The 26,531-nt window shown below is 43.6% G+C and overlaps 1 protein-coding gene across 5 annotated transcripts in view; it reads right to left on the bottom strand.

Annotated features, from left to right (window-relative positions):
- The window catches only part of BANP (BTG3 associated nuclear protein), a 109,366-nt gene that overhangs the window by 63,408 nt on the left and 19,427 nt on the right, over positions 1–26,531 (bottom strand). For all 5 annotated transcript variants that reach the window (XM_086847204.1, XM_086847207.1, XM_086847205.1 and 2 more), the window contains exons 5-7: positions 19,931–20,053; positions 18,766–18,941; positions 10,628–10,867 (exon numbers count right to left, since the gene is read on the bottom strand). In XM_086847204.1, coding sequence (XP_086703330.1) covers positions 10,628–10,867; positions 18,766–18,941; positions 19,931–20,053 — 539 coding nt within the window. The remainder of the gene's footprint in view (positions 1–10,627; positions 10,868–18,765; positions 18,942–19,930; positions 20,054–26,531) is intronic.

Here is a 26,531-nt window from a genome sequence, read left to right as displayed (position 1 = left end):
ATCCATTCCATGATTCTCCCTCCTGACCAAACTGATCATTAATCAGTGTGATAAGGAATGGCCAGGAAATGCTGGCAGACACCACCAACCCCATGGAGAGAACAGCTCCAGAGGAAACCATGGAAAACAGACAACATCCTCACCAGGACAGGGGCAGACAGGAAAATTTTAGCCTACAGAGCCCCAGAACCATCAGGGACAGATTTTCCAAGCCAGGCAATCTCATTTCCTTCCCTTAATCCATGAAATTCCCAGTTGCTGTCAGGGTGTCAAACTGGTCCAGACAATCAGTGCTGTTTACAGAGATTTTTACCACAACTGCAGACCTGCTCATGTGCAAATCAGGCCTGAAAAATTTAACCCTAAAGCACAAAGATAACTGATAAAAAAACCAAAATGAATTTCAGATGGAAAATCTGTGCAGTTGCTATCTCAATCTAAAACGTTGTTTTACAACCAGGTCCTTAGCAAGACATTTCCTACCGGGAAAAATCTCAACCTAAAGGCAGTGGAAGGGTTTTTAAGCAGATAAAAAGTTCCCAATGGCTTTAAAAAGATGATTTACCTGCAGGAGAGAGAGAAATCCCCCAAACATGTGCACACAATAGAGGAGAAGTGGAGCATGCTGACTCTGCTCCCTATCCACAAATGATTCCAGGCAGGAGAGCTCCCAGCTGCCTCATTCCCAGCATGTCCAACACCAAACACACCCAGAAAAGCAGGATTTGGGAAATGACACCTCTCACTTGGGGAAATCCATAGGAGAGAAAAGACAGGAATGCTTCAGGGAGATTTGGCCTTTTTTTTGGATCATTTACTCTCAAAAGCTGCATCAAACGCTGGCATTTTACACAGCAGAGCCACAGAACAACACAGCAAAAAATCCAGTCAGGAATATAAATCAGCACCTGGACCAAAAGACAATATTTTGGAAGATGGATGCCCATAAAAGAAGAGTAAAGTACAGGATTTGGATGATTTAAGACCAGCTGAGTGTGTTTTTAGTGATCTTTTTGTGAATGGTGTCTCAAAAAAAACGTGTCCTTATTTTTAAACAATAAAAGCCCAAAGTTTGCTTCTAGGGGGGAGGAATCTCATTTTTCCTGAACAAAGCTTTCTATGAAAAACACACCAGAGACTTAAAAATAATTCAGTGATTTCATAAATTGCAGGAGTTTGGGTGATTTCTACAGAGATCCTGGCTGCAGCTTGGGAGATAAAAAGGGCTGCAAAGAGAATTCAGGGAGCCACAGGGGGGAAATCAAGGATCAACATTCCAATCTTAGCAAGGAAAAGCTCAGGAAGAAGGCAAAAATCAGGAAAATCTAGTCAGCTTTAAAAGGCAACAGGTGCAGCAAGCTGAGCCTGGGTCAGAGACACAGGGAGAGATCTGGGGGAGTTAAATTAAAATTAGCAACACAAGCAGGTTGGAAATAAATCTTTCTGCAGTTCTTTAAAGGAAATAAAAACCAGGGAATGCAAAGAAAAACAAAGTTTGGAAATACAAAGCGAAACAAGCTCAGAAATGCAAATGAAAAAAAGGATTTGGTACAAACACAGAGGTGGTGTCTGAAATGATTCAGCACTCCCAAATTTTTGGAGAATCTGCTGGACAAAATAAGGAGAGAAAGGCTTGGGGTTCCCTAAATCCAGGACTAATTATAAACTGAGAAAATCCCAGGAAAACCATATTCCTGAGGAAGCAATCCTCTCTTTCTGATAGGTCAGAAGTCAAGGATCAGACAAAACAACCCCCACAGAACATGAAACTGTAAAGAAATCGAATTAGGAACAAATTGAGAAGGAAGAGGAGACATTTGGGAGATGAAAACCAGACAAGAAATATTCCATCCCAATCCCACATTCAGAACCAGCTAACTCCATGTCAGGAGTTTCATTTTTCAAACACCCCAAGTTTGTGCTGCTTCCCATTCCCCACCAATCACAGATTTCCTTGCAGAGTTCAAAGGTAAATCAGTATTTTCATGGACTTGGCAGAGTTATGCTGAGGTGGCCCAGAAATTCCTGCTGGTTTTGGTGCGTTTGGAAAGATTTGGGAAAGTGCAAAACTAACAGCCACATAAACACAATGTATATTTCTATTAAATATTAAATATATTAAATATTAAATATATATTTTATTAAATATATAAACACAAATATATTTTTATTAAATACACAATCTAAGCAGATTTGGGTGACTGCTCCTTCATTTTCCAATTCCCTCTAATTTTTAAAACTTAAAGAAAAGCACCAGGATGGGGAATTCATCATAAAGTGATGGACAGAATCCTTTTGAATGGACAGGATTATGATGGATCCTACAGGAAACAAAGGCTCAGAGAAGAGAAAGGGTGGATTTTTTGGGGCTTTGGCTCCAAAAATTCATTTTTTCTCAGCAGGGTCATACATTTGGAGTCTTTTTGATTAAACCAAGAGCACATGACAGCAAAATCTGCTGCTCTAAACACTGAGGGAGCAGAGGAAAAACTGAAGCACCTCTGGAATTCCTCCTTGAGCTTCCAGGCTTTGATTCTCCAAACTCATCCAGGGCTTGCCCATATTGAAATGGTTGGAAAACAGGAATTGTTTCCTTGTTTGGCAAAGCAAAAAGGGGGGATGATGTCCACAGCTGACAGACACTTCTCCCCTCTAAATAATTGATGTTTCGGTTTGGGATGCAGGAGGGGAGGGACCACAGAGCCTTGGAGGCTCCTCCAGTGTCACACACCTGGAAAATCCACCCTGACACCAAAAAATCCCTTTCCATGGCATTGCTCTCATCCAGCACGTCCAAAAAAAAGACAGGAGGAGCTGTTGGGAACTTGGAGAGGGAGGAGGGAAGGCAAATTCACCCACCAAGTCATTACTCTGTTCATTAATATTTATTGAGGATATTTGTCCGAATAGTTCATCTTTAACAAGTCACAGATTCAGAGGAGACATGAAAATTTAAGTTATTTTAAAGGTCTTTGTTCTTCCAATTAAAAGAACCTTTCCAGAAGTTTTAAAAATGAAAAATTAATGTTAATTAGGATCTATAATCTCCAAATTCCAGCAAGGAATCCCCCATTCCAGAGCAGGCGAGCTCCTACACTCAGTCACACCTCAGCACCCCTCTGGAAAAGCAGCCAGGCTATTTTTACCTATTTTACAGCAAGCAGAACCTGCTTTATTCTGATTTATGGAAGGAACCATCAGCATTCAAATATTGCCATCTAGTGGGGTGTCAAATTCCCAGCGTGGCAGGAAAAGACGGATTTTTATCTGTTCCTGGGTTTGCTTCCATCCCAGCTCCCCACAGGACACACCGAGTGCTCCCAAAGATTATGGAGCTGCAGGAGCAGAGAGGGGCTGGGGGATGGGGGCAGGTGAATGAATTAATTAATCCCTGCAGAATTAATTAATCCCTGCAGGAACAGGGTATTTGTGATGTTCCTGGAATTCCACGTGTTACAGCAGTGGCCATACAGAATTCCCAGAGGGATCCTTCAATCCCTTTCCTGATGGTGACAGAACCTCCACAGCTGTTTAATAACCTGAGGACAATTATTAGAAATTAATTAATCAACCCAACAAGAAAATAATTCTGGACCAAACAGAGGGTTTATAATCTGGAAAGAGAAAACTCTTCCTGTTCTCTACTCCAGGTCCCAGGTTACACCAGAGTGATGACATTGGACAAATGGCATTTGCTTCTACTTTTTTCCATCATTTAAAAATTAAAAAAAAAAAAAATCCTACATTTATTCCTATTTTATCCCCCATTTTTAAAAGAGAAGACAACAGCTTCAGCAGAAACCTTCCCAAAGAAGTTTTTTTCCAAACTATTCAAATATTATAAAACAAAACTATTTTTGAGCTACCCAACTTGCCATTTTTTTCTTTACACACTCCTGAAACAGCACTTAAAGCCCCTAAAAAAGCTGGTTTTATATCCCCAGGCTCACACTAGGTTTTAGCTGCCTCTCCAGCAGTGCAGACCCGCACGCTTCAGCACGTACTTGAACTAAGTCTGGCCAAAAGGGAAAAGCACTGAGGGGTGGAAGGAGCGTGGAAACAGATGGTCCAAGTGAGCTCATACATCCATTCTGTGTTTTCTGGAGAGCCCAGGACTCACAAGTGCCTGACAGCACATCCCACATCAGCAGGGACTGACAGCCTCCACTGCTGCTTCTCCAGGAGTGGAAAACTGAATTCCTCACTTGTGTAACGCAAGGACAATGAGAGAAGTGTGAGGAGGGGAGAGAAAACACACAATTTATTTTCTTTCCCCAAAATTACTGCCTTTTTTTTTTTAGTTTATTAACAGGGACTGGCCAGGAAAATAATTGAAATCAAGAGAAGTGCTCAGGAAAGAAGCAAACTGCAGGCAGCAGCGAGTTCCAGCTGAAAGCAAGGCCAGCATTGATGCCGTGGATGAGAACTGTGGTGCTGAGATAAACTCAATGGGTTCTCCCATTATCTTCTTGCCTGGCCTCAAAAGAGGTTATCAGTGCCCTGCATGTGGCAGCATTTAATTGATTCCCAAAGCAGCAGCTCTGAGGAGCTGGAGCCAGACTCCTGCAGCTCTGAGGGAGACAAACGGGAGAGCAGCAGCAGCACCAGGCCCTGCCAGCAGGAATTCAGGCTCTTCAGAGAGGAGAAAAGCCCAACAGAAAGGATTTCTTTCACTTCTGGCTTTTTAAAGATGTGCTGAGATCTCAGACTTTGCTCCTGAGGAGGAGAGAGTTCAACAGCTCCGCAGCTTCTCCTGAGTTTTGTCCTGAGTTTTGTCCCTACCAGGTGGCCACTGGTGGCCTCCCAGCAAAGCCCAGCCTTGCAGGGGGAGCAGAGCCACAGGAAGGGCTCAGAGCCCAGGTTCTGACCAGCCAAAGCTCAGCAGGACCTGTTCAATCCCCTCATTTGCTGCTGCAGAATTGGGCAAACTCAACCCTCAACCCTCCAGCGGATCCTCCCCTTCAGGCAGCAGGGGAGCAGAAATGTCCCCCAGCATGGAAGCTGAGCACCTGGGCTGGAGCAGAGCATCCCTGCCCATCCAGGGGCTGCCAAGGACACATTTCAGTCCCTTCCAAAGCAAACAATTCCAGGCTTCTGTGATAACACCACAGGAACAGCCCAAAGTCAGTCTTTGCTTCCCAAGAACTACAGCCTGCGGTATTTAGCACTGGGAGAAGAAAATGCTGGCAAAAATTATTTCCAGGGACCACAGGATTAGCTCATCCATCAGGCACAAACCACAGGACTCCTGTTCAGGCTACCAGAGCTGGGAAGAGGAGTTGCTATCCTATAGCACGAGGAAACAGCAGATGGGTTCAGCATCAGGGAGCCTCAGGAAATTCCTGGGTTGAGCTCTGCCACTGTCCCAAACCTCCAGAGTATCCGTGGCTGATTCCTGAGGGAGCTGGGGAGGGATTGAAACAACAATTACCAATATTCAAATCACAGAAATCCATCAATTTCTGGTGCTGATGAAATGTTAAAGGCATGGGACAAAATGCCAATTTGGATCATTTTTCTTCAGGCTCTCCAGCAGTCTCCAGACAGAATCCAGGGTTTGGATGCACCTCTCCAGCTGCTGATGTTCAGGATTGTGGCGTGTAGGTGTCACACTTTTAAACCATGGGATGTTATTCAATACCCCAAGAGGCAGGAACTTGTGGAATATTCAGAAATGAGACACGAGAAGCTCAAAATTACAAACAGGAAATTAAAGGAAAATCCAAAAAATAGGTACAAATATTAGGAAGGAAATGAGGAAAAAGGAAAAATTGGTAGAGTTAATAAAAATGCAGTAATAAAAATGGGTTTTGGAAGTGGGAAAGTAGAAGAAAGAAGAAGCAGAAAGAAGAAGAACAGAGAATAGTGATGACATTCTGTATTTATAATGGATGACCTCAGTACCTGCAGTGGTTGTTTAGGGCACCTGAAGGGAGACAGAAGCTGGAGAAAGACAATTTCCAAGGGTCTGGAGGGACAGGACACAGGGAATGGAGGAATGGATTCCCACTGCCAGGGGCAGGGTTAGGTGGGATTTTGGGAAGGAATCATTCCCTGGAGGCCCTGGAATGGATTCCCAGAGCAGCTGTGGCTGTCCCTGGATCCCTGGAAGTGCCCAAGGCCAGGCTGGATGGGGCTTGGAGCAGCCTGGGATAGGGGAAGGTGTCCCTGCCCATGGCAGGGGGTGGCACTGGATCTTTAAAATATAAATCTAAATAATTGGTGCCCACAGCCCAAACCATTCCAGGGTTCTATGATAAGCATCCCATAAAACAGCACCAGCCTGGAGTATCCCACAAAACCGACGCTCTGCTGGAGAAACATCCGAGCTCAGCTCATCCATGAGAACTTCCTGCCCTTCCTCCAGTATTTCCAAGCAGGATAATCCCCGGGAAGGACAGAAATGTGATCTAGCTGCTGTTTATCCTGTGTTGTTATTAAGCTCAAACTCTCCACGAAGAGCTGGAGCAGCAGTGCCGAGCTCCCCACACGTTTTCCACGCCACCAGTGGCAGCTTCAACCGGCCCAACCTGCCTGGGCTGGGGCAGGAATATTTATATTTATATTTCTTCATACATAAACTCATCCCACCGACATCAATTCCACAGCCAAATGTGTTTCCTATTAAGCAGCCATGTGTGGGCTGCAGCTCCAGAGCTGGTGTGTGGATTTTTGGGAAGCAGAGCCAGTGTTTAATTCCATTTGGCCTCTGCTGAGGACACAACTCCTTTCAGAGTGTATTAACATCTCTTTCAACTCCTGCAGTAGGAAAAGTGCTCCCATCCCTACTGGAAGCAATGTTTTATATAACAGGAACACCAAGCTTTGATGAGGGATTTCTTTCTGTGTCGCGTTTTTGTGTCTTAAAAAGTGAAGTTGTTTGGCATTTGAAGCAGAAAATGCATCATTCAGAGTTAAAAATCAGATTTTATCATTAGGTATTCTCAGCTAGAGCTTTGTTTTATGGTATTTAGGAGACAGGAATGTATTCTGGATGAAATTAAAGGGAAAGGGGAAAAGTCACTCCATGAAAATCTTGGAAGCAGATGGGAAAATTCACCCAAATTGTTCCCCACCTTTTCCTCCCCTCTGTGAGCAATGGAGGGTTTGGGTGGGGGATTTATGTTTTTGAGTTGGTTTTTTTTCCAGCAACAATCCTGTCCCTAACAAGAGAGTTATCTCCACGTGCATAAATAATTCCCTGAGCAACAGATGCTGTCTGGAGCCAAAACTGGAATTTTGAGGTCCAATAACACAAGGACACAGCTTCCCCTTAATGCAATTCATGAGTTTGGATCTCCTTCCTCCACCCAACCACAAATTCTGCATTAAATTTGCAGGTTCTGAGCTTCCATCCTCTTGGAATAATTAACCAGAACTGACAAAAAAGTGGAAAAATGATTGGTGAGAGTCTGCAAAAACCCATGTGCAGAGCAAGAGGCTCGCACGGAAATAACACACAAAGTTACACACAATAATATATAAAATATGTGTATATATAAATACATATTAAAGTAACTAATATAATTTTGTTTTCATTTAGTTACTTTGATTATTTTGAAGAATAAGAACTACTGGTAAATTTTCTTTTCTGAGGTTCAGAAATCCCCACTCCATTTTTTCCAGCATGCCACAGAAAATCATCTTTTCTATTACACCATTTCTTATAACTGCAAAATTCTGAATTTGAGAATCTGTTTTTTTCCAACTCACTCATGGAAATTGTTGTAAAATCTCCAAAGAGCTAAACCTGTATTTTCTGTTAGGCAAAGAAAATTACAACTGAGGATGTTCTTGGATCATATTTCACCAGCTAAAGTCTCCATTTTTAGCAGGGCTGAGGTAATGAGCTATTCAATGACAGAGATTGTGCTTAAATCATTCTGGTTTCTTGCCCAAAAACTCTCCTCAGTACCACTGCCACCCCACAAGCAAATTCCTACCACAAGTGAAAATTTAAACTTCCAAAGATCAACTTTCCTCTCTTCTTGTGGTAAACCCTGTGCAGAGAATCAAGAATTTTTAATAAACACACAGCTCTTCATTTTCTATACTTTCTGCATATTACACAAAATACTTTCTCTATTAAATACAGATTTGCTTGGTGTTTTTCTTATAGAAAAAACAAAGAAAAAAAGGGGGATGGAATATATTTCCACTGACAAACTGCAAGAAACTTGAAACAAAAAGAAAAATAAAATCCTTTCTATTTCCTTGGGCTCCTCTGGCTGTGATTGGCACAGGCCAGGCCGATGACATTGGATTTTTCATTTCTGTCTGAATTAAGTCATCAAAGCAGGATTGCTCAGAGCAGAAGCAAACCCCACTGCAGGGACCAGCACTGAGGGGTTCCCAGGCCAGGGAAACTCGGCTTTGGGGTGATTTTCTGGGAGAACACTTCAGGGATGCAAGGCAGATGTGTGTGGACTGGGAAAGGGGATATGGGATGGCAGGGTGGAATACAGGGATGGGATCATGGCTCACACAAACCCAGCAGGAGCTCTGCCACTGAGCTGAGCACGGGCACATCCTCCAGAGCTGAGCGCTCCACATTCCTCACCAGGCTGCTGGAATCCAATTCCACTCCCACTTAATCACTTCCAGTGATGACATACGAGGTTATTAAGTGAAATCATCATTTCTGAACCACTGTTCTCACTGTTACATTTGCTGCTCCATCAAGTTCTCGTGTGTTTTCTTTGCTGGTTGCCACAGGATTCTTTGTCCTTGCCGGGAGCAAATCCCCAGAACCATCATCATTTCACTGCCCAAACCAGTCTTCTCTGGCCAGATCCACACAGGGTCTATTTTTTCCAGAAATCCCTGCTTTTTTATGGCCTGGCTCCCAAAAGAAAACAATACCCCAGCCAACAGGAGGAAGGAATGAAGTTGTTTCAGATACCTGGATCCCCAACTGTGCTCATGCCATCAAAATCAGACACTGATTGCTGCTCACGATCCCCTGCTCTCACATCTGGGCCATCCCAGACCTTCTCCAGCTGCAGGGATCACTTCCACAATCCAGTTTCTTCCTGGTCAGAATGCCTCACAGAAATGACATCATCCTGAGTACTTTGGGTCACATGGACACATTCCTTCCCCATGCTCACACTGGCAAACATCTCATCTTCTCCACAACCACTTACAAACTGACCCGTGGGATTTGTGCTCTCACATTTAAGGGATGGGAAAAGAACTGCCTGGGAATTGCTTTAACACTGGAATAAGATCCATTTCTTAGTGTTTCTAAAAGCTCTTAACAAAAATCCGTGTTTTAATAGCAACATCATTGAGACTGATGAGATCGGCAGACAAAAAGGCTTTGGAGGTCAGCATTAATTTGAATTAGCAGCTCTCTTAAAAATACAGATTTAATGTGTTTGTAAAAGAAGCCTGAAGTCTTCTGCTTCAGGTAAATAATGAAGCAAAAATTGCCCAAATGCAGTCAGCTGAGTGGGTTAGATCTGGTTTTCAATTTCCCCAAAAATAGCCTGAAAACCACTGGAAACAACAGCAGATAACAGGAATGTTATGGGTTAGGGTTAGGTGTTTCCTGCCATCATCAAACACCATTCCCTTCCCTGTAACCATCACACAGCCACTTCTTCAAACCCCACCCCAAACAATCCCTTGCTGACCTGTTCTTAAGCCTTACCTGGAGTTTCAAATTGCCAACTCCATACAAAACTCACCAGCAGCAGAACAAATTATTCCCTCTCCAGATCCACTGCTAACCTACCCAAAATGTGACTAGAAAGAATCTCGTACCAACAAGACCTCCTGGTTTATTAAAATCCAGCTCAAGAATCACTCCTGGGCCTGCACAGACACCCCAACAATCCCAGCCTGTCCCTCCAAGCACTCCTGGAGCTCTGGAAGCCTCAGGGCTGTGATTCCCTGATTCCAGTGCTCAACCACCACCTGGCAGAAGAAACTTCTCCCAAAATCCTGGTTCTGCTATTTTATTGGAAATTAAGCACAGGGAGCAGATTTGGCTGCCCTCAGTGTATTCACTACACCAGAACATGATGCTCACGTCCAGATTCCTCTTTTCATTTCAAACCAGTGGCTGTGCCTTTGTTCTATATGAAACCACATTTGATTCCTTTCAAATTAACAAATATCGTGCCTTTAACACAAATAGCATCAGTTGACAGCTCCATAACAGCTTAAATAGACCAAAGGCACATGGAGCACATGGAGCAGACAGAAATCCATCGGCATCCTGTGCGTTCCTGCTGTGAATCCACAGATTTTATGATCCTGAGACTGCCAACTTTCCCCATCACAACCTCAGCAAGTCTTTTGAAAAAAGAGACATAAATGGGAAGTCAAAAACTACGGTTCAAGACCATGCTGGTTTGAGCACTTGAACAGTATTGAAATTTGTGTTACTTATTATTTCTACAATATTTACTACACTCACAAAGAAGTCAGAATTCAGAATAAAAGACTGAGGAATTTCTGGTGAATACCCACCAACTGAAATCAACCACCCCATTAGGATTTCTTCCTAAAAACCCCTAAACCTTCCCCATAAACAAAAGGCACCAGGACATCTCACCCCACATCAAACACACTCTTCCAACACCGTTTAACGCATCCGTATCCGCACGCTAAAACTCACAGCGAATCCCGTAGATCATGAGAGGATCCAGCTGCTTCTTGCCATGCTTCCCCTGGCCCGAGAGGTTGGAGATGGCCTGGATCTCCCTGTGGAAGAGGTAATCCAGCAGGGTCAGGGCCATCTTCTCGGCCGTGCGGCAGTTGGTGCTGATGTGCAGCATGTCGGCGGGCGTGATGGGGCAGCGCACGCGCATCTCGGGGTTGTTCTCGTCGCCCAGCCACGTCCCGTTGGGGTAATCCTCTGAAACACACGTTGGGGAAAGGCTGAGCAAGGAGGCAGGCTTGGGAGATGGCCAAGAAAGTCGTCTCCCCCCAGTTTGCTCCGCGGCGTCCGTGAGATTCCATGAGATTCCCAGCTGAGTGCAGCGGGATCGCGGCATCGAAACCCAAATTCACCCCAACAGTGACCAAAAATTATTATTGTCCTTCACCTCCTGGCCTACACAGGAGCTGCTGCAGCCAGTCCAGGTGTCCAACACACTCACAGAGACCTCTTTTATTGAGAAACCACTCTGGGCCCAGGGCTCTCATCCCCAGAGTTACTGCAGCTCTGGGATATTCTCAAAGCACAGCAAATTTCAAGCAGCCAACAGCTTTTCCCTTACCCCAAACCCATGAGATTAAAACAAGGCTAAGCAAAATGACAGACTTAAGGAATTATAATCAATAGTGAACACTAAGTGGTTCAACCATTTATAAGGAGCACATCAAGCAACGACAATCATCTAGGATGTAACCAGAGATCCCAAACAAAATTTGGGTTTTTCCTCACATTTACTGGCTACATTAATTTCTAAGTAATAGTTTCCCAAGGAACAGGCCCAGCAGAAAGATAATTAATCAATCACTAATCATCTTCCCTCTTATTCAAATACAAGACTATCACACACTTAATATATTAAGAAGCTTTAAGAATATTAAGAAGGTTTTTTCTTTCCCAGTTTCTCAGGGAGAGGGAAAAAAAAAATACTAGGGATTTAATTAAATGAATTATTTAAATTCAAAAGAATACTATGCCCTCACTTCAATTAACCTGTGCAGACAATGCCAAAAGTTGATGGATTTAAGACTGAGCAGAAACTGGAACAGAGCTCAGGACCAATCCCACCTCAAGTGGAGGATGGAACACATGGCCAAGGATGAGACCCCCATTCCAGACATTCCAGAATTCCTCACACTGCTATCAGGAGCTGGGTATTAAACACTCCAGCAATATTTCAGTGTCCACTGACATGGACCATTTGGATTTGATTTCCATGTTTGCTCAAGTCTGTGGAGTTAAAACAAGGTTTGCTGACTGAAGGGTCACTCAGCCCTTCCACAGAGAGCTTTACAGTAATTTATTGTGAACAACATTCAGTTACAATTGCATTCATGACTTTTCCTTCATTAAGTGATCTTAGAGCAGACTTTTGTGATACAGACTAAGCCCAAATTCCTGGTTTCCATAACTCTTCCAAGTCCCAAACAAGGTGGCAGAGCTCAGGTCAAACAGTGAGCAGAATCTGCATTTCCAAACCCTGCACTGGAGTTTATCCCACTACCAGCCAGAAGAACTCAATAAAATATAACATAAAAGCAACTCCAAACACTCCAAACTGCTTTTCCAGCACGACCTTTGGCTTGAGTCACCCCACATGTCAGGGCTGAGTAACGACAGGATGAGGCAAACGTTGGATTGTGCAATCCTGATTTATCACTGCGAGCAGCAGATTATCAGCAACACCAGAGCCACACAAGCAGGGAATGGTTTGGGCTGGAAGGAACCTTAAAGATCATCTCCTCCACCCCTGCCATGGGCAGGGACAACTTCCACCATCCCAGGCTGCTCCAAGCCCCATCCAGCCTGGCCTTGGACACTTCCAGGGATCCAGGGGCAGCCCCAGCTCCTCTCAGCATCCTGTGCCAGGGCCTGCCCACCCTCACAAGGAATAATTCCTTCCTCATACTCAGCAACTTGCAAGGAAAACTATTTATTGTTGATGTATGTAGCAACTCATCCCTCAAACTTTTTTCTGCTGAAATCAGAACTTCATGCTCTGTCCTGAATATATTTTTATTCACTTGCAAATTGCTTGTATTTTTTTTTTTATTTTTTCTTTTTTAATTTGATCCTTTCCTTTTTATCCTGAGCCAGGATAGGTCACACTGGCTGCTTTCTGCTCCCAGTACCAGGTGCCATCTGAAAAATAAAGTGGTTTGGATGAGTTGTGCCTTGTTTTGCATGCCACTGTGTCTGGCCTCACCACAAGTCTGGTTACCATTATCAGGGAAAACAACAGGCTGTTCCTCAAGATAAATGGACTGGCTTAGAAAAATTTGGGCAGATCTGGCGAAGCAAAACCATCTCTGGATCAATGTGTACGTTTTTCAAAGAAATTCTAGGAAGCCTGAATAAATTATCCTCCAGCCTATCACAGCCTTACAGCTCACAGGATTGCTGCTGGGTACAGGAATTTCTACTCTTTATGGAACACCTTTTGCCTGCAGACTTTTCTAACAAATGTTGTTAACCTACATGAACTAAAGATTTTGTTCAATTTGCAAAATCCTCTCTTTTTTCTGCTGGCACAGAGTCCAGAACATACTGTTTTTACCACATGCAACTGTTCTTTTATTGCTCTCAGCCTGGAAAAAAAGACATTATCTTGTTATTCTGACCTATGACCACAATCCCCCCACTAAATTATCTCTTGCATTTTCCTCCTGCTTTCAAAGTTTCAACAGAAAGGGAATTTATTTTATAACCATTTTGCATTAAGCATGACTGAAGTTAACCATGAAACCACTGCAGCTCCGTGAGGGCAAAAAAAGCTGAATTATTCCTTATTTTAGATCAAAAAATCATTCCTGCCAGGCTGCCAACACATCTGGCACTTTGTAGGGAGAAAGTACAGGATTGGCACCCAAAAATCAGGTGGAAAGAGGAAAATCCAGGGCTGGTTCTGAGTGAGGCACAAATGCCCTGAGCTCTGGTGTGATGTGGAGGAGAATGGATAAGGAAGGAGAAAACAGAATGGAAATTCTCTCTGAGCAATGAAATACATAAACACTATTGACTAAACCTGGATCACTGGAGGCTCCCAGCACCCAAACATTCTGTAATGCACGTGGAATGGTTCTTTAGGAGTATCCTCAGGCTTCACAGGTGGTACCTGGGTGAAATCTGGGCATGCACTGTAAAAGCCAGACTCACACCCAGCACTGCCATACCCTGCTGCTGCTGCTGCTCCTTAAAGACTTCCAAAAACTCAGGAAATGTGAGCTGGGGAGGAAGAGAACACTCAAAGAACACCCTTCAGCTGCACACACTCATCTGGAGCTCAGCTCATCACACACCTTCTCGTTTTGCCCCATTTTTCTGTCATTAACTGAGGAAGAATTTCATTCCCTGGCATGGCTGCCCAAGGTGGAGTGTCCCTCTCTGGAGGCATCCCAAACCCACCTGGCTGTGTTCCTCCTGCTCCAGGTGCCCCTGCCTCGGGCTGGGTGATCCCAGAGTTCCCTTCCAACCCCAACCATCTTCTGATTCTATGAATTTTCCTGCTGCCCTTCAAGGGGAAAGGTGCCTCCTTGCCTTTTTTACAGTAAATATCATTTCTCCTGGTCACTTCTCCTTCCAGTGCACAAAGTCAGCTTTGTCCCTCTCTGCACCAACAGCCTCATTTCCACAACACACCAATTTCCAGCTCCTCTTCAATGCTCTTTTTTCAGCATCACAAAATTGGCCTTTATCTCCATTCTACTCAGCCCAGTTTGCTTTTCAGTGCTGGTTTTGACCCTTTGTACTGCATTTCTTTTTCCTCCCAGCACAGCTGACCACCCATCCCTGCTCGGGACGTGCCGGGGGCTGCCGCGCAAACGAGGATTTCTCTGGGAACAGGAGGAGCCAGTTTGGGGTCAGCAGCAAGAAAAGCCCTGTCAAGAGAACAAAAACCAGACAGGGGCTGCTCTGGACGTGCTCTCCCACCCAGGGAAGTGACAAACACTGAGCTGTTACATTTTTCCATCGGGATATACTGACATGGGAGCCTAAAAGCAAAGCCAGGCTCTGCTCTCTCCCCAGGAGCTGTCAGTCATTCCTTTAAAACTAGGGAAAACAAAAGGAAACACCTGCCCACAGAAAGGCTGGAATTAACATGTTCCAGCGCTCCAAGAAGTTGTGTTTATTTTACTCTCAAGGCTGGGTGCAAAGTTGGCAGTGGCAGCAAAAGACTAGTAGGTGCAGAGAGGCAGAAAGATGAATTAATCTTTAAAAAATTAAAATGAACCCCAAAAAAACAAATCCCAACCTACAAAAATAAACCTCCATTTCTAGAGAAATTAAATAACGTTTTGGCTGATGTATAGAAGATTCAACACCAGCATCATGTGGAGGGTTGGAACAGGATGGGCTTCAAGGTCCCTTCCAAGCCAAACCATTCCGTGATTCTGTGATCTTTTAATGAGCTCCTGTCCATTAGCAAGAGTTCACAGGGGCAGTGATTAATTGGCAGAGACCCCAGAGCACTGACTTTATTAATTAAAAATCATTAAGTTCTGTGGAAGGGAGGGACACCTCCAGATCCAGCAGTGGGGCTGTGCTAAAAAAAAAAAAGGTTAAAGAGCTTTAAAGTCACATTCAGCAAAAGCTCCTCCAGCACAAAATGCAGTTCAGACCCTGGGAATTGTGGCTAAGGAACAACACCCATGGCCTGGGCACAGAGCTGGAGCTCTTCACTTGACTCTTCCTTCTGGGGGGAAAGAAAGGTTTCATTTCCTTGTGAATATCAAAGAAAAATCCCAGAACCATGGAATGTTTTGGGTTGGAAGGGACATTGGAGATTATCCAGTTCCAGCCCTGACACCTTCCACTATTCCAGGTTGCTCCAAGCCCTGTCCAGCCTGGCCTGGGACACCTCCAGGGATCCAGGGGCAGCCACAGTAAATCACATTTAATAATTTTTTTTAAGTCTTCTCTGGGAAATCGATTCCAGGGCCTCCCCAAACCTCACAGGGAGGATTTCCTACCCAGTATCCCACCTAACCCTGCCCTGTTTCCGTTTAAATCCAGAAGAATCTCGTGCTCCAGGTAAACCTTCCACAGCACACAAAGGCTGTGGCTGAAGGAGACCCAGCCCCAGCTCACTCCCAAGACCCTGTGGATCCAGGACCAGGAGATATTTTGGGAACAGCCACAGGTTCTTAAGCCTCAGCACAACATCAGTAAGGTCACTTGTTTGTTAAGAATAAACCTCAGTTTTGGTGAAATCCAAGAGAGATTCCCTTATTTAATGACTCATGGTAGAATGCAATCAGATAAAAAGTTCAGATAAAAAAAGATCCAAATAAAATTGAGCAAATGAAAATCCATGGACTCAAAGGGCACTATAAAACCTTGGAAAATGTGTTTCATGTCAGAAAATCAGATTTCTAATTTGGGTTTTGCCCTTTTTTCCTTGTTTAACACGTCTTTGTTATATTTGGGTAGAGGTGGGCCAGTGTTAACTCCAAATATCCCTGTGGCAGACACCTGCAAGAAATTCAACTGCTGGCTCCTAATAATTGGAAAAAAAAAAAAAACAAATAACCCCAAAGCAATTCAATTTTTATAATTTTCTTTGGCTTTCACAAGTCCTGAAGCCTCATCAGTGTCTTCACATCATTTTGTTTTAGGGTACAAAAGGTTCACTCCTGTTCTGCTCCAGCTCCTTCTCAGTGTCCTGAGGAGTTTGGCAGGAAAGAGCTCCAAGTGCTCATCCCACGTGTGAGATCTGATCCTGCCCTGAGCTGGAAAATCCTGTGCACAGATAAGTCTGGGCCATGGACAAAGAGCTGCTTGGATTCCCATTTGGAAAGCAAATCCTGAGTGCTGTTTAATGCTGCCATTATCAAATGACTGCTTCAGATGCCAAGCTGAGGAGACAAGACGTGACTGAGGAGCTCTCTCTGGAAAAAACATCATCAGTCATCCCTTAATTAACACCCAGTGCAGAGCAGTCTCCCCTTCTCTGCTCCAAAAACACACATTTCCAACTCTGCATCAGAAACTGGAGGGACAGGACACAGGGAATGGTTTCAAACCGGGGTTAAATGGGATATTGGGAAGGAATTCCTCCCTGTGAAGTTGAGGAGACCCTGGAATGGAATTCCCAGAGGAGCTGTGGCTGCCTCTGGATCCCTGGAAGTGCTCAAGGCCAGGCTGGACAGGGCTTGGAGCAACCTGGGATTGTGGAAGTTGTCAGGGCTGGAATTGGAAGAGCTTTAAGGTCTCTTCCCACCCAAACCATTCTGTGATTCAGTGTCTTCAGAGCTATGAAGGCCCTAAGAACTGATTCACAAATGAAGTTCCTTGCAAGGAGGACAGTAAAGACCAGCTGCAGCATTTTAGGGAAATCCAATTCAGAATCTTTAGAACTTGAAAAATGCACAAGAACTCTGGAAAGCACAGGAAAAGAGTCTCAAAATAACTTTTCCTGCTCTTACCACCATGAAGGTGCATGTGCAGTGTGTGAAAACTGAAAAGAAAAATAACATTGGGCCATTACATCCATCCCATGCAACCATTATAGAATAAACCATTATAAAATAAACCATTATAAAAGAAATTTCCTCATGTTTAGTGTGTAACACTTAATGGCTCTCCTGCTCCAAAAGTTTCAGTGAAATTAAAAAAGCTCTTCCTGTGCTCTTTGCTCTGCATAGTCCAAAGCTCACTGTTTTTAAGCCTAATTAAAATGTTCACAATTAAATAAAATGCACTGCTGTGTTTCAAGTGAGAAGATGCTGCACTCCAAAACTCCCAGTAAGAACAAATGCATGCCAAAATTAACTGGACTTTAAAACACACATGAAATGAAGTCACAGTGTTCAGTCAGCAAAAAACCCAGCCTTGTTCTACACCATTACTGGAACTGGGTCAAAGCTCCTGTATCATTATTTTTCAGGGATAGAAAGGCAAAAACACTAATTTTTAAATTATTACAAAAGCAACCAGCAGAGAGAAAACAGTGCCTTTATAGAAATCCATTTCCTAAATCCTGAAAATATCCAGAGCTCGGTGTCAGATCAAACCAACTCTAAACACAGTTTAGTTTTGCTTTCCAGAGCTAGGATGACAGAGTGGAGCTGCCCTGAACACCTGGTGTTTGGTCTCAGTCCTAGACTGGGATCTCCATCCTCAGCCCCTCAGGTTTTACCTGTGCACCCCTCAGGGTCACCTGGAATTCTGTCCCAGCTGCTGAAAGCCAAGGGCTGCTGTGACTTTGCCTCTCCCTGCACACCAGCCCTGTTATTCTCCATCTCTTCCTTTATTAATAATTGAATTTGTGCCACCCTGCAGGTGAAGTCACTTAGCAATTCCCTCCCGTGCAAGGGCAAGGGCAGGTGGAGGGGGGGTCACTGATCTGATCCTCCAAGCATTCATCAGTCTCAGAGGTTTTGAATGGATGAGCATTCCAAAGGTCTGAGGCAAATCAGATCTGCAGACATTAATGGATTGGGTGTTTCTTCAGAATTTACATGCACATCAGTGGGTCAAACCCCACGTTTGTGCAAATCTGTGCCAGGCCAAGGCAGAAAGGGAATTATACAACAAACATTCTCCTGATGCTGCTTTGCTCCTGGCATAGCTGACAGAGCAGAAAAAATTCTGCAGTCATTGAGGTTGGAAAAAAACTCCAGGATCAGAGTCCAGCCTGTTCCTAGTCCCCACCTTGTCCCCAGCCCAGAGCTCCGAGTGCCACATCCAGGAATTCCTGGGACACCTCCAGGGATGGGCACTCCAACCCTCCCTGGGCACTTCCAATTCCTGATCCCCCTTTCCATGGGGAAATTCCTGCTGCTGTCCACCCTGAGCTTCCCCTGGCCCAGCCTGAGGCCGTTCCCTCTCCTCCTGTCCCTGTTCCCCCCGGCTGTCCCCTCCTGGCAGGGAGCTGTGCAGAGCCAGAAATTCCCCCCCTGGATGGGCCAAACCTCCAGTTTACAGGATTTGTTCTGGAGACAACCTTGGTTTCCCAAGATAGCTGAGGGTTTTCCAGCGAGGCCTTTAGGATGCTTGCTCTCCTGGCCTGAGTTACCTCAGCAATTACAAGCATAGGAGTACTGAGGTCACACAAAAAGCACAAACAAGGCCAAGAAGGGCCTTGGCAGCAGCCATACCTTCAGAGTTGAGGGTGATGAGGGTGACGTTGTTGCCGATGCTCTGGCTGCCCACCTGGCCGCTGTTGGACACGGAGTCGCTGGCCTCGGAGCCGCTCTCGCCGTCCTCGTTGTGGCTGTCGTCGTGGCCGGGCACCTTCACCACGATGGTGTTCTGCCGGCGCGCCGGCACCGCGCTGCAAGGAACAGCGTGCACCTCAGAGAGCCCCTCAGCACGGAACTGCCAAATTCCAGAGTTTGGGGTTCAGCTGGTGGCCCTGCACGCGCTCGTGAGGGGATTGAAAGCGCTAATGGACAAAAGGAACGGGTTGGATAAAATGCGCTCCTTCACACCGCTCTGCTCCTGTGGGACTCGGAGCTACCCAGCAAAATAAAAACCACACAGAATCACCAGGCTGGAATAGATGAGTTCAACCCATTCCCAAACACCTCAACTAAATCGTGGCACCGAGTGCCACATCCAGTCTTTTGTTAAAAACATCCAGGGATGGTGACTCCACCACCTCCTCAAGCAGACAAGTCCAGTACTTTATCACTCTTCCTCTAAGATGAATATATTTTTGAAAATATATTCTTTTATGTATTTTATATATATATTTTTTTGAAAATATATATTTTGAAAGTATTTTTTCCTAACATCCAACCTATGTTTCCCTTGGTGCAACTTAAGACTGTGTTCTTTGGGTCACAACAGAAGGAATGAAAAAATCTTAGGTATCAACTGCCTACATCTGCTTCAATGGAAAAGTCTAGGCCCCGTGTGCAGAACAAAAGAAATATCCAAGTAATTTATAAAAATATATTAATTACAACCATTTTCCACCCAGAATCCCTAGGTCTGCTTGCTTAAAATTCACTTTAGGTAGTCCAAGTTTTCCTTGGACTGCACAGTCCTCCTTCAGCTGGTTAAATACAGGATTTTGGCATGCTCCCAAGGGATTGTGCATCCATGGAAAAATCCTTCTTTAATTTAACACAGAGATAATCCCAGCTCCTCCAGGATGTTTTCTCCCATCAAGAGGGAAGCAGGAGAACCCATCCAAGCCCAGGTTCAATCTTTCCCCCGTTATTACCTCGAGCATTCCTTGCTTTCCCTTCAAATTGCCTTTGCAACTGGTCCTGCCCAAGGAGGGACTGAGGGAGGATTCCAGGGAATGTCACTCACTTGCTGAGGATGTTCTCCAGGGAATCTGCTGCTCTGCTCAGCGGCTCCTCCTGCCCCACCATCTTGGCCACGATGGAATTCTGCCGGTCGTTGTTGAGGATCACTGTGGTCTGAGGGACAACACTGCAAACAAAAAAGAAAAAAAGCACAGAGGGAACGGGAATGTAAAGGAGCAAAACTTATAAATAATCATAAATAATCCATGAAGAGGTTTTTGGTTTAAGTAATCCAGGGAGGCCTCTGGGCCTCGTCCCTCTCCCGACATTGCTGACGCCGGCAATCCATCGAGCCTGACACCTCGAGCACTCCGATTTTTCCAGAGGATGGATGGCTCCAATGGAATTATATCAAAGTCCACGACCCCTGGGGAAGCAATAAGGAATTCATCAATTCAGGACACACGGGGGAAGTGTGTAAATCACAGCTCCACCAAATTCCTTCTGGGAGAACGCCAGCGTTTGCAGAGGTGCTGTGGCCGCTGTACACGGTAATGCACCAGTTTCAGCAGATGACTCCTAGGAAAACAGAATCTGAAAGGATTGATTGCAAAAGAGGATGATGAGCATGGTTAAAGGGTGTGTGTTGTCCTCCAGGGTGAGGAGATGAGCAGCTCAAGAAGCATCAGAGCAAACAGGACCAGACTGTAACTGAATAAAACAAGACTAAACCACCTGAGTGCATTTCACACATTAAAAACCCTAAAACCAAACACCAAAATCATTTCATGCATGAGAAACCACAAAAAGTTTCTCTTATCGCTCCTGATGCCAATGGAGAAGGAAAACTTGAGACATCATGCAGTTTACACTGGGCTGCAAAAGGAAATGTGAAATAAACAGCTGTCTCCACATGCAGACTGGCACCTGATCTGTTTGCAGCGATTATTCACATTACTGCCACACCATCACTCAATATTCCAGAGGGGGATTGGAGACTTCAACTGTTCCTGCTGTGCTCAGGGAGAAATGTTGGTTTAGCTCCCCTCTGCTCCCCACAGTCAACAGCTCGCTCTTGTTTCCACTGCTCCAACATCCCAAACGTGACTGGGGCTCGTTTATTTTCCCTTGGCTAATTGCTGAAGCACAAACGAAGCCGATCTGGTGACAGCGTTTCCTTCAGCTGTAGCAGAGCATGCACTTGAACACTCACGTGGCTGTGTGAGCCTGAAACGCCAAATTATCCATCACCACGGGGAGATAAGGGCCTGTCGTGGAGCTGAGGATGGATGGATCCTGGTTTTGGCACAAATAAAATGCTTGACCCCAGAGTTTTTGGCTCCAAAAGTCCCAGGCTCCGATGCCCTGCCTCCCACTGCCAGGGCCTGCGTGTGCTGCTGGAAACAGATGGGATTCCTCAGGGAATCCAAGGATCTCCGACCTGGGGAGGCTCTGGAAGATGTTTGGCTCATCCCAGACCATTGCAGGCTCTGCCAGTGCTCCTCACGTGCACGTGGAGCTCAGATTTTAGAAAGAAATAAAGAAATGGGGGGTTCTGTTGCTTTCCTGTCGTTCTCTGGAGAATCAGGATTTAGGGTGACTCCAGTCACCTGCTCAAGGGGGAAAACCCACACATTTTTGTTTAAAAAAAAAGACAATTCTCATCTCTTTCCTCTGTGCCAAACATTTAAAAACCTCACCAAACACTTGATACAACAAGGAGATGTGGCAGCTCCCAGGCCAGCAGCGTCGTGTGTGTGCTCATTACGTTTCCCAAATTATCCAAAGAGCTCCTCTGCAAGTTCTCACATCCCAGTTTCAAATGTTCAAGTATTTTGTACTTCCTTTCAGACACTGTTCTTTATCACCATCTCCCTTGCAATCATTTCTGAAGGCCTGTTTAAAATGTCACTTACCAAAGCTTCTTTTTAATGAAGACTCTGAATAATTAATTTCAACTGGAGAGATAAATGCAATAAAATTACATTTAGAAAGTCCTTAGCATTTTGCTCTTATTAAAAAAAAAGCCTTAGCACTAAAAATTGGCATAAAATAAGGAATTAGGGGGGGTTGCTTTGTTTTAGGAATGCTCATTTTTATGGATTTGCTTGAAATTCTTCCTGCTGTCCATTCTGAGGCTGCTCCCTCTCATCCTGTCCCTGTTCCCTGGGAGCAGAGCCCAATTCCCACCTGCCTGCACCCTCCTGGCAGGGACTTGTGGAGGGTGATAAAGAATTTGCTTCCCTGTGAGATGTTCTATACCCTGTTCTCAGATTTATCTAGAAATAAATAATGTGATTACATATATATAAATATAATATATATATAAAAATATATATAACATGTAATATGTATAATATAAATAATATATTATATATATATAGTTATGAATGGATACAAAATTAAAAATGGAATTCTACATAAAATCAAAATACTGTGCCAAGCTGACAAAAATCCATTAAAATTCATTACAGCCAAGTGCATCCTTGGATTATTCCAATTCCTTTCTTCAATCGCTCCCTCTCCTTCTGAAGATAAAAGAACTTTAACCATTCCTTCTGTACTAAAACACAGAAAACACAAAGAAGGAGGAGGAAAGCTTTGGATATTCCCTCAGATCCCAAGGGAAGAAACTTTGAGTGCTGCCAGTACTCAGGGGGAAGATGGAAGGAAAATATTCCAGGGGTCAGGGGGAGTTTCACAAACCCAGAACTTTCCATCTGTGCTCATATTCCTTTCCCCAGAAACATTAGGACTTGGAGAGACTGGAGCAGCAATTTGCCTCTTCTTGGACACAAATCTCTAAAAAGAAAATTAAATGCATGCAACCTGCAGATATTTGGGAAATTTTTAATGCAGTTTACTAAATAATCTGTCAAATTATGGGTGAAAATATTCCTAAAAAATAAACATATCAACTAACGAATTGCATATTTAGCCTCTGGTTTTTTGTTTTGTTTTGCTTTTTTAAATACAAAAGGCCAGTCTATATTTTACATAAGGAAATTGCTGCCAAAGGTCATTTTCAGTATGGAAAATGTGTGAGTCAGATCTGATCATTCATCTTAAAGGCTGGGGTTCCACTGCCAATAATCTGCCAATCACCCCGAGTGCAGCCAGAGACAGAAAAGAACTTTTGGCAATGCCAGGACCATCCTCTGCTCCTCTTCCCAGCTGAGCTTTCTGTTTGGAGAGAGAGGAATCAGGCAGAAGGAATGAGCTGACATTTCTCTCTTCCATGAGGATCAAAAGAGTTTCTCTAAAAAACCAAAAGTGACTTGGAGTGAGATTTTCAGACAGGTTCTTCCCTTTGTCCTCACTCCCATGGATCAGTTCATGGACAAGCAATAATGGGAAGAAGAGCTGGAAAACTCTCCAGCCTTAAGGAAAGCCAGGCTGGAAAAGAACCCTTGAACTCTGGTAATTCCCATCTGAAATTAAGATTTAAATGTACAATTCATGTGTGGAGGAATATCACAGTTATCCCTAGCAGGGAGAAAATTGAAATGTAACAAATATTGTTGTACAATGTGGAGTTTTCCTTATTTTTTCCCCAGTTTATCTTTCACTAACACTCATGTTCAGCCCCTCTTTGCATCTTTTCATCATTATCTAGGAAGATAATGTCAAAATGCTCCTTCCTCCTGATGGCCACCTGCTTCCTTCGCCTGCTGCTCACACAGATCCAAAAAGGAGTGAGAAAACCCACTCAGGATCTCACACTGCACCAAACCCACAGACTGGCAAAGAATCCATGAAATTCCATTGGATTTATGCCCCAAGATGAACAAACCTGGCGAGGAGCAGGTGGGAAGCCAAGGCTGCACAGGCACCCCAACAATTCCAAGTGAAATTCCCAAATTTGTGCTCCAGGCACAGCCCAGTGCCAAAAAAGCAGCAGTGGAATCCAGCATTTTCAGTGAGAGTTCAGGATTAAAAATTCTCCTTGGATTCTGAGCATCCCCCAGAGAAGCTCCAGGATGAAGTCCTGGAAAAGGAAAAGCCAAAGAACACCAGGCTGGGCTGGAAAAACTCCTGGAGCTGAGAGGCCTGACAGCAATTTATAATAAAAGATAAAGCAATTATGCTTTATCCAAACAATTTAAACACAGTCAACATCGAATTTTCAACTCAAGTAAGTACTAATCAGAGATTTTCCAAGTTACAAAATCCATCTTTACCTACAGAGAAGCCTCTGGTTGGATGGGGGCAGGAAAACATCAATTACCAGCTTTAAAATAAGTTGAAAATTATTATTTTTTAATTTAATTTTAGTTTTAATCCCATTTTCAAAGCTGTTAAACTCTCCTGGGGATTTTTGTGCACTGAGAAATGCTGAATCAAGATAATAACATCCATTTCCAAGGAGTTCAACTGCCTGAGAGCCACAGGTGATCCCAAATCCTCCTGCTCACAAGCCAGGCTCGTTCCTCCAGGGATTTTCCACCACCTCAATGGGGACACAACTGATTTGAGATCTTGGTTTAAAAAAAAAAAAATACAACAAAATTTAAAAATCTCTCATTTTAACCACAGCTGAAACTGTAAAAATTAAGTGTAGTGACACAGGGTCCAAGGAAAGTTTCGCCTTTAAGAAATACAGAAAGCCAAGAAAAATAGAGGAAAAAACAAACAAAACCAGAAAAAAAAATTGGAAAAACAAATAGCAAAAAAATAGGAAAAAATAGGGAAAAAAAAAAAGAAGAATCTTTTTAAAAATTGGGAAAAAATAGAAAAAACTTTTAAAAATAGAAAAAATGGAAGACATAGAAAAAAGAAAGAATAGAAAAATATTTTTAAAATGGGAAAGAAAAAATAGGGGAAAAACTTTTAAAAAAATAGGGAAAAAAATAAAAAATAATGGGAAAAAATGAGAACAAAACAGGGAAAAAAATTGGAAAAAACTAGGGAAAAACCAGGAAAAAATCCATCCAGGCCGTATGTGACAAAACCAGTTTTGAAAAGTGCTAGAAATTACATTAATTGTCAGTCTTCTACTTTTGATTATGGCCAAGAAAAGGCTGGGTCATGCCATAAGCACCAGGTCAATACCACCCTTTTTGAAGATAAATGTACTCATAAAAATACAACAGCAGAGATATCTTGTTTTCAGGCAGGCTGGAGAGAAATTTACAGTTATTACCCTTCTTTGAGCCTTTACTTCCTGAGGCAGATAAGGAGCAGCACTGCAGCAAGTGGAGATTGTGCTCAGTGGGAAATGAGGGAGCTGCCCTGATCCTCAGCAGCTTCCAGGAGTGAAATTATTGATTCAAACAGAAATTCTGGATGTTTAGGAAACACAGTTTGAAATAAGAGTAAAGACTCGGAATCCTTCATTATACAATTAGTTGCTTTGAGCTGATTTTCCTGATTTTCTGACAAATTCTGGGATCAGCAGAAGTTTAAGTGCTAAAATCTTGGGAGGGGTAGGAGGCAGTGTTATAACTTGGATTTCAAGGTGTTAATTACAGGAATTGAAGCCTCACTGATCAGCAGGTAACAAATAAATACAATATCAGGTTCCTGCAAACATCCCCGAGTTCTTTCTGAGGGGTTTGTAAAGAATTCCCACCAGGTAATTCTGCTTTTCCAAGTTCCCAGCCAGCTCTGTGCCCTTGCCACCACCAAAGACATTTTCCAGCTATTCCAAGGATGCTTGGAATGAAATTAGGGACTAAATCCCGAATTTCCAGATCCCCTGAGGGCACCTTAAAGAAATCCTGCTCTTCCCTTGGTATGAAAACCACAATTTCAGGAGTTATTGGGAGCAGATTTCCTGCTCATGGAACAAAGAGATGGAGCTCAAGATATGCAAAAATGTACAGTTCCTGAAAAAAAAGGGGGAAATGATGTTTGGAAAGCCATTCCAAGGGGTTTTAGGGGTGGAAATGCAGCAGTAAAGTGGCAGCTGCTGCCAAGGAAAGCAGATGGAGCAGGGGCTCCAGGCTCAGCGAGATCTGGGAGATGTAACAAAGCCACAAAGGTTGGAAAAGACCTCCAGGATCAGCAATTCCAACCTTTCAGGCTGGTTCATCCTTGGGAAGATCTGAATTCCTCTACTGCTCCTTTCCATCCTGCTTTGAGTAAAACTGGGGCCCTCCAAACCCACTGAAATAAATCAATTATTTCTTTTTCAAACTCGAGTGTTTGAAATTACTCTAAATTTCATTTATTATTTGATTCTCCAAAAGCAAGACCGGTGGTTTCTGCAATTTTTAAAAACAGAGTTATTGGTATTTTAAACTGCTCTAAACTGGTACACAAATTATTCTGTGACACCACTAAAATTCCTGTTATTTACAAACCTTGTCCCTTTAATCATGAATTGATTACCTGCTCTCCTCTTCATTCATTTTCTTGCACTGGCAGAATTAATTTTCCAACCTACAGGAAAAGTTTCCAGGGACTGCTTTTACTGCTGGATTTTCAAATTCCCAGCAACTGGACCATTCTAAATATTTAAATTCTGCCAGGCTGGAACCCAAAAGAATAAATAAGGCTTTTCTGCCCCCTTCTGTTTCTTGTCTGCTCAATAAATTAAATATATTGTGTGTAACACAGCCTTTCACAACCCAGCACTCTGCTTCACACAGATAAAGATTTTTAGAGTTTCACTAAACATTATCCCATTTTCCAACATCCATGAGGTAAAAATCTGCCCACTT

Source organism: Cyanistes caeruleus, chromosome 12 (genome assembly GCF_971803275.1).
Source record: "Cyanistes caeruleus chromosome 12, bCyaCae1.hap1.1, whole genome shotgun sequence".
Taxonomy (NCBI): Eukaryota; Metazoa; Chordata; class Aves; order Passeriformes; family Paridae; genus Cyanistes; species Cyanistes caeruleus.
Note: the sequence above shows the minus strand (reverse complement) of the source record. Positions and strands in the feature narration are given on the sequence as shown.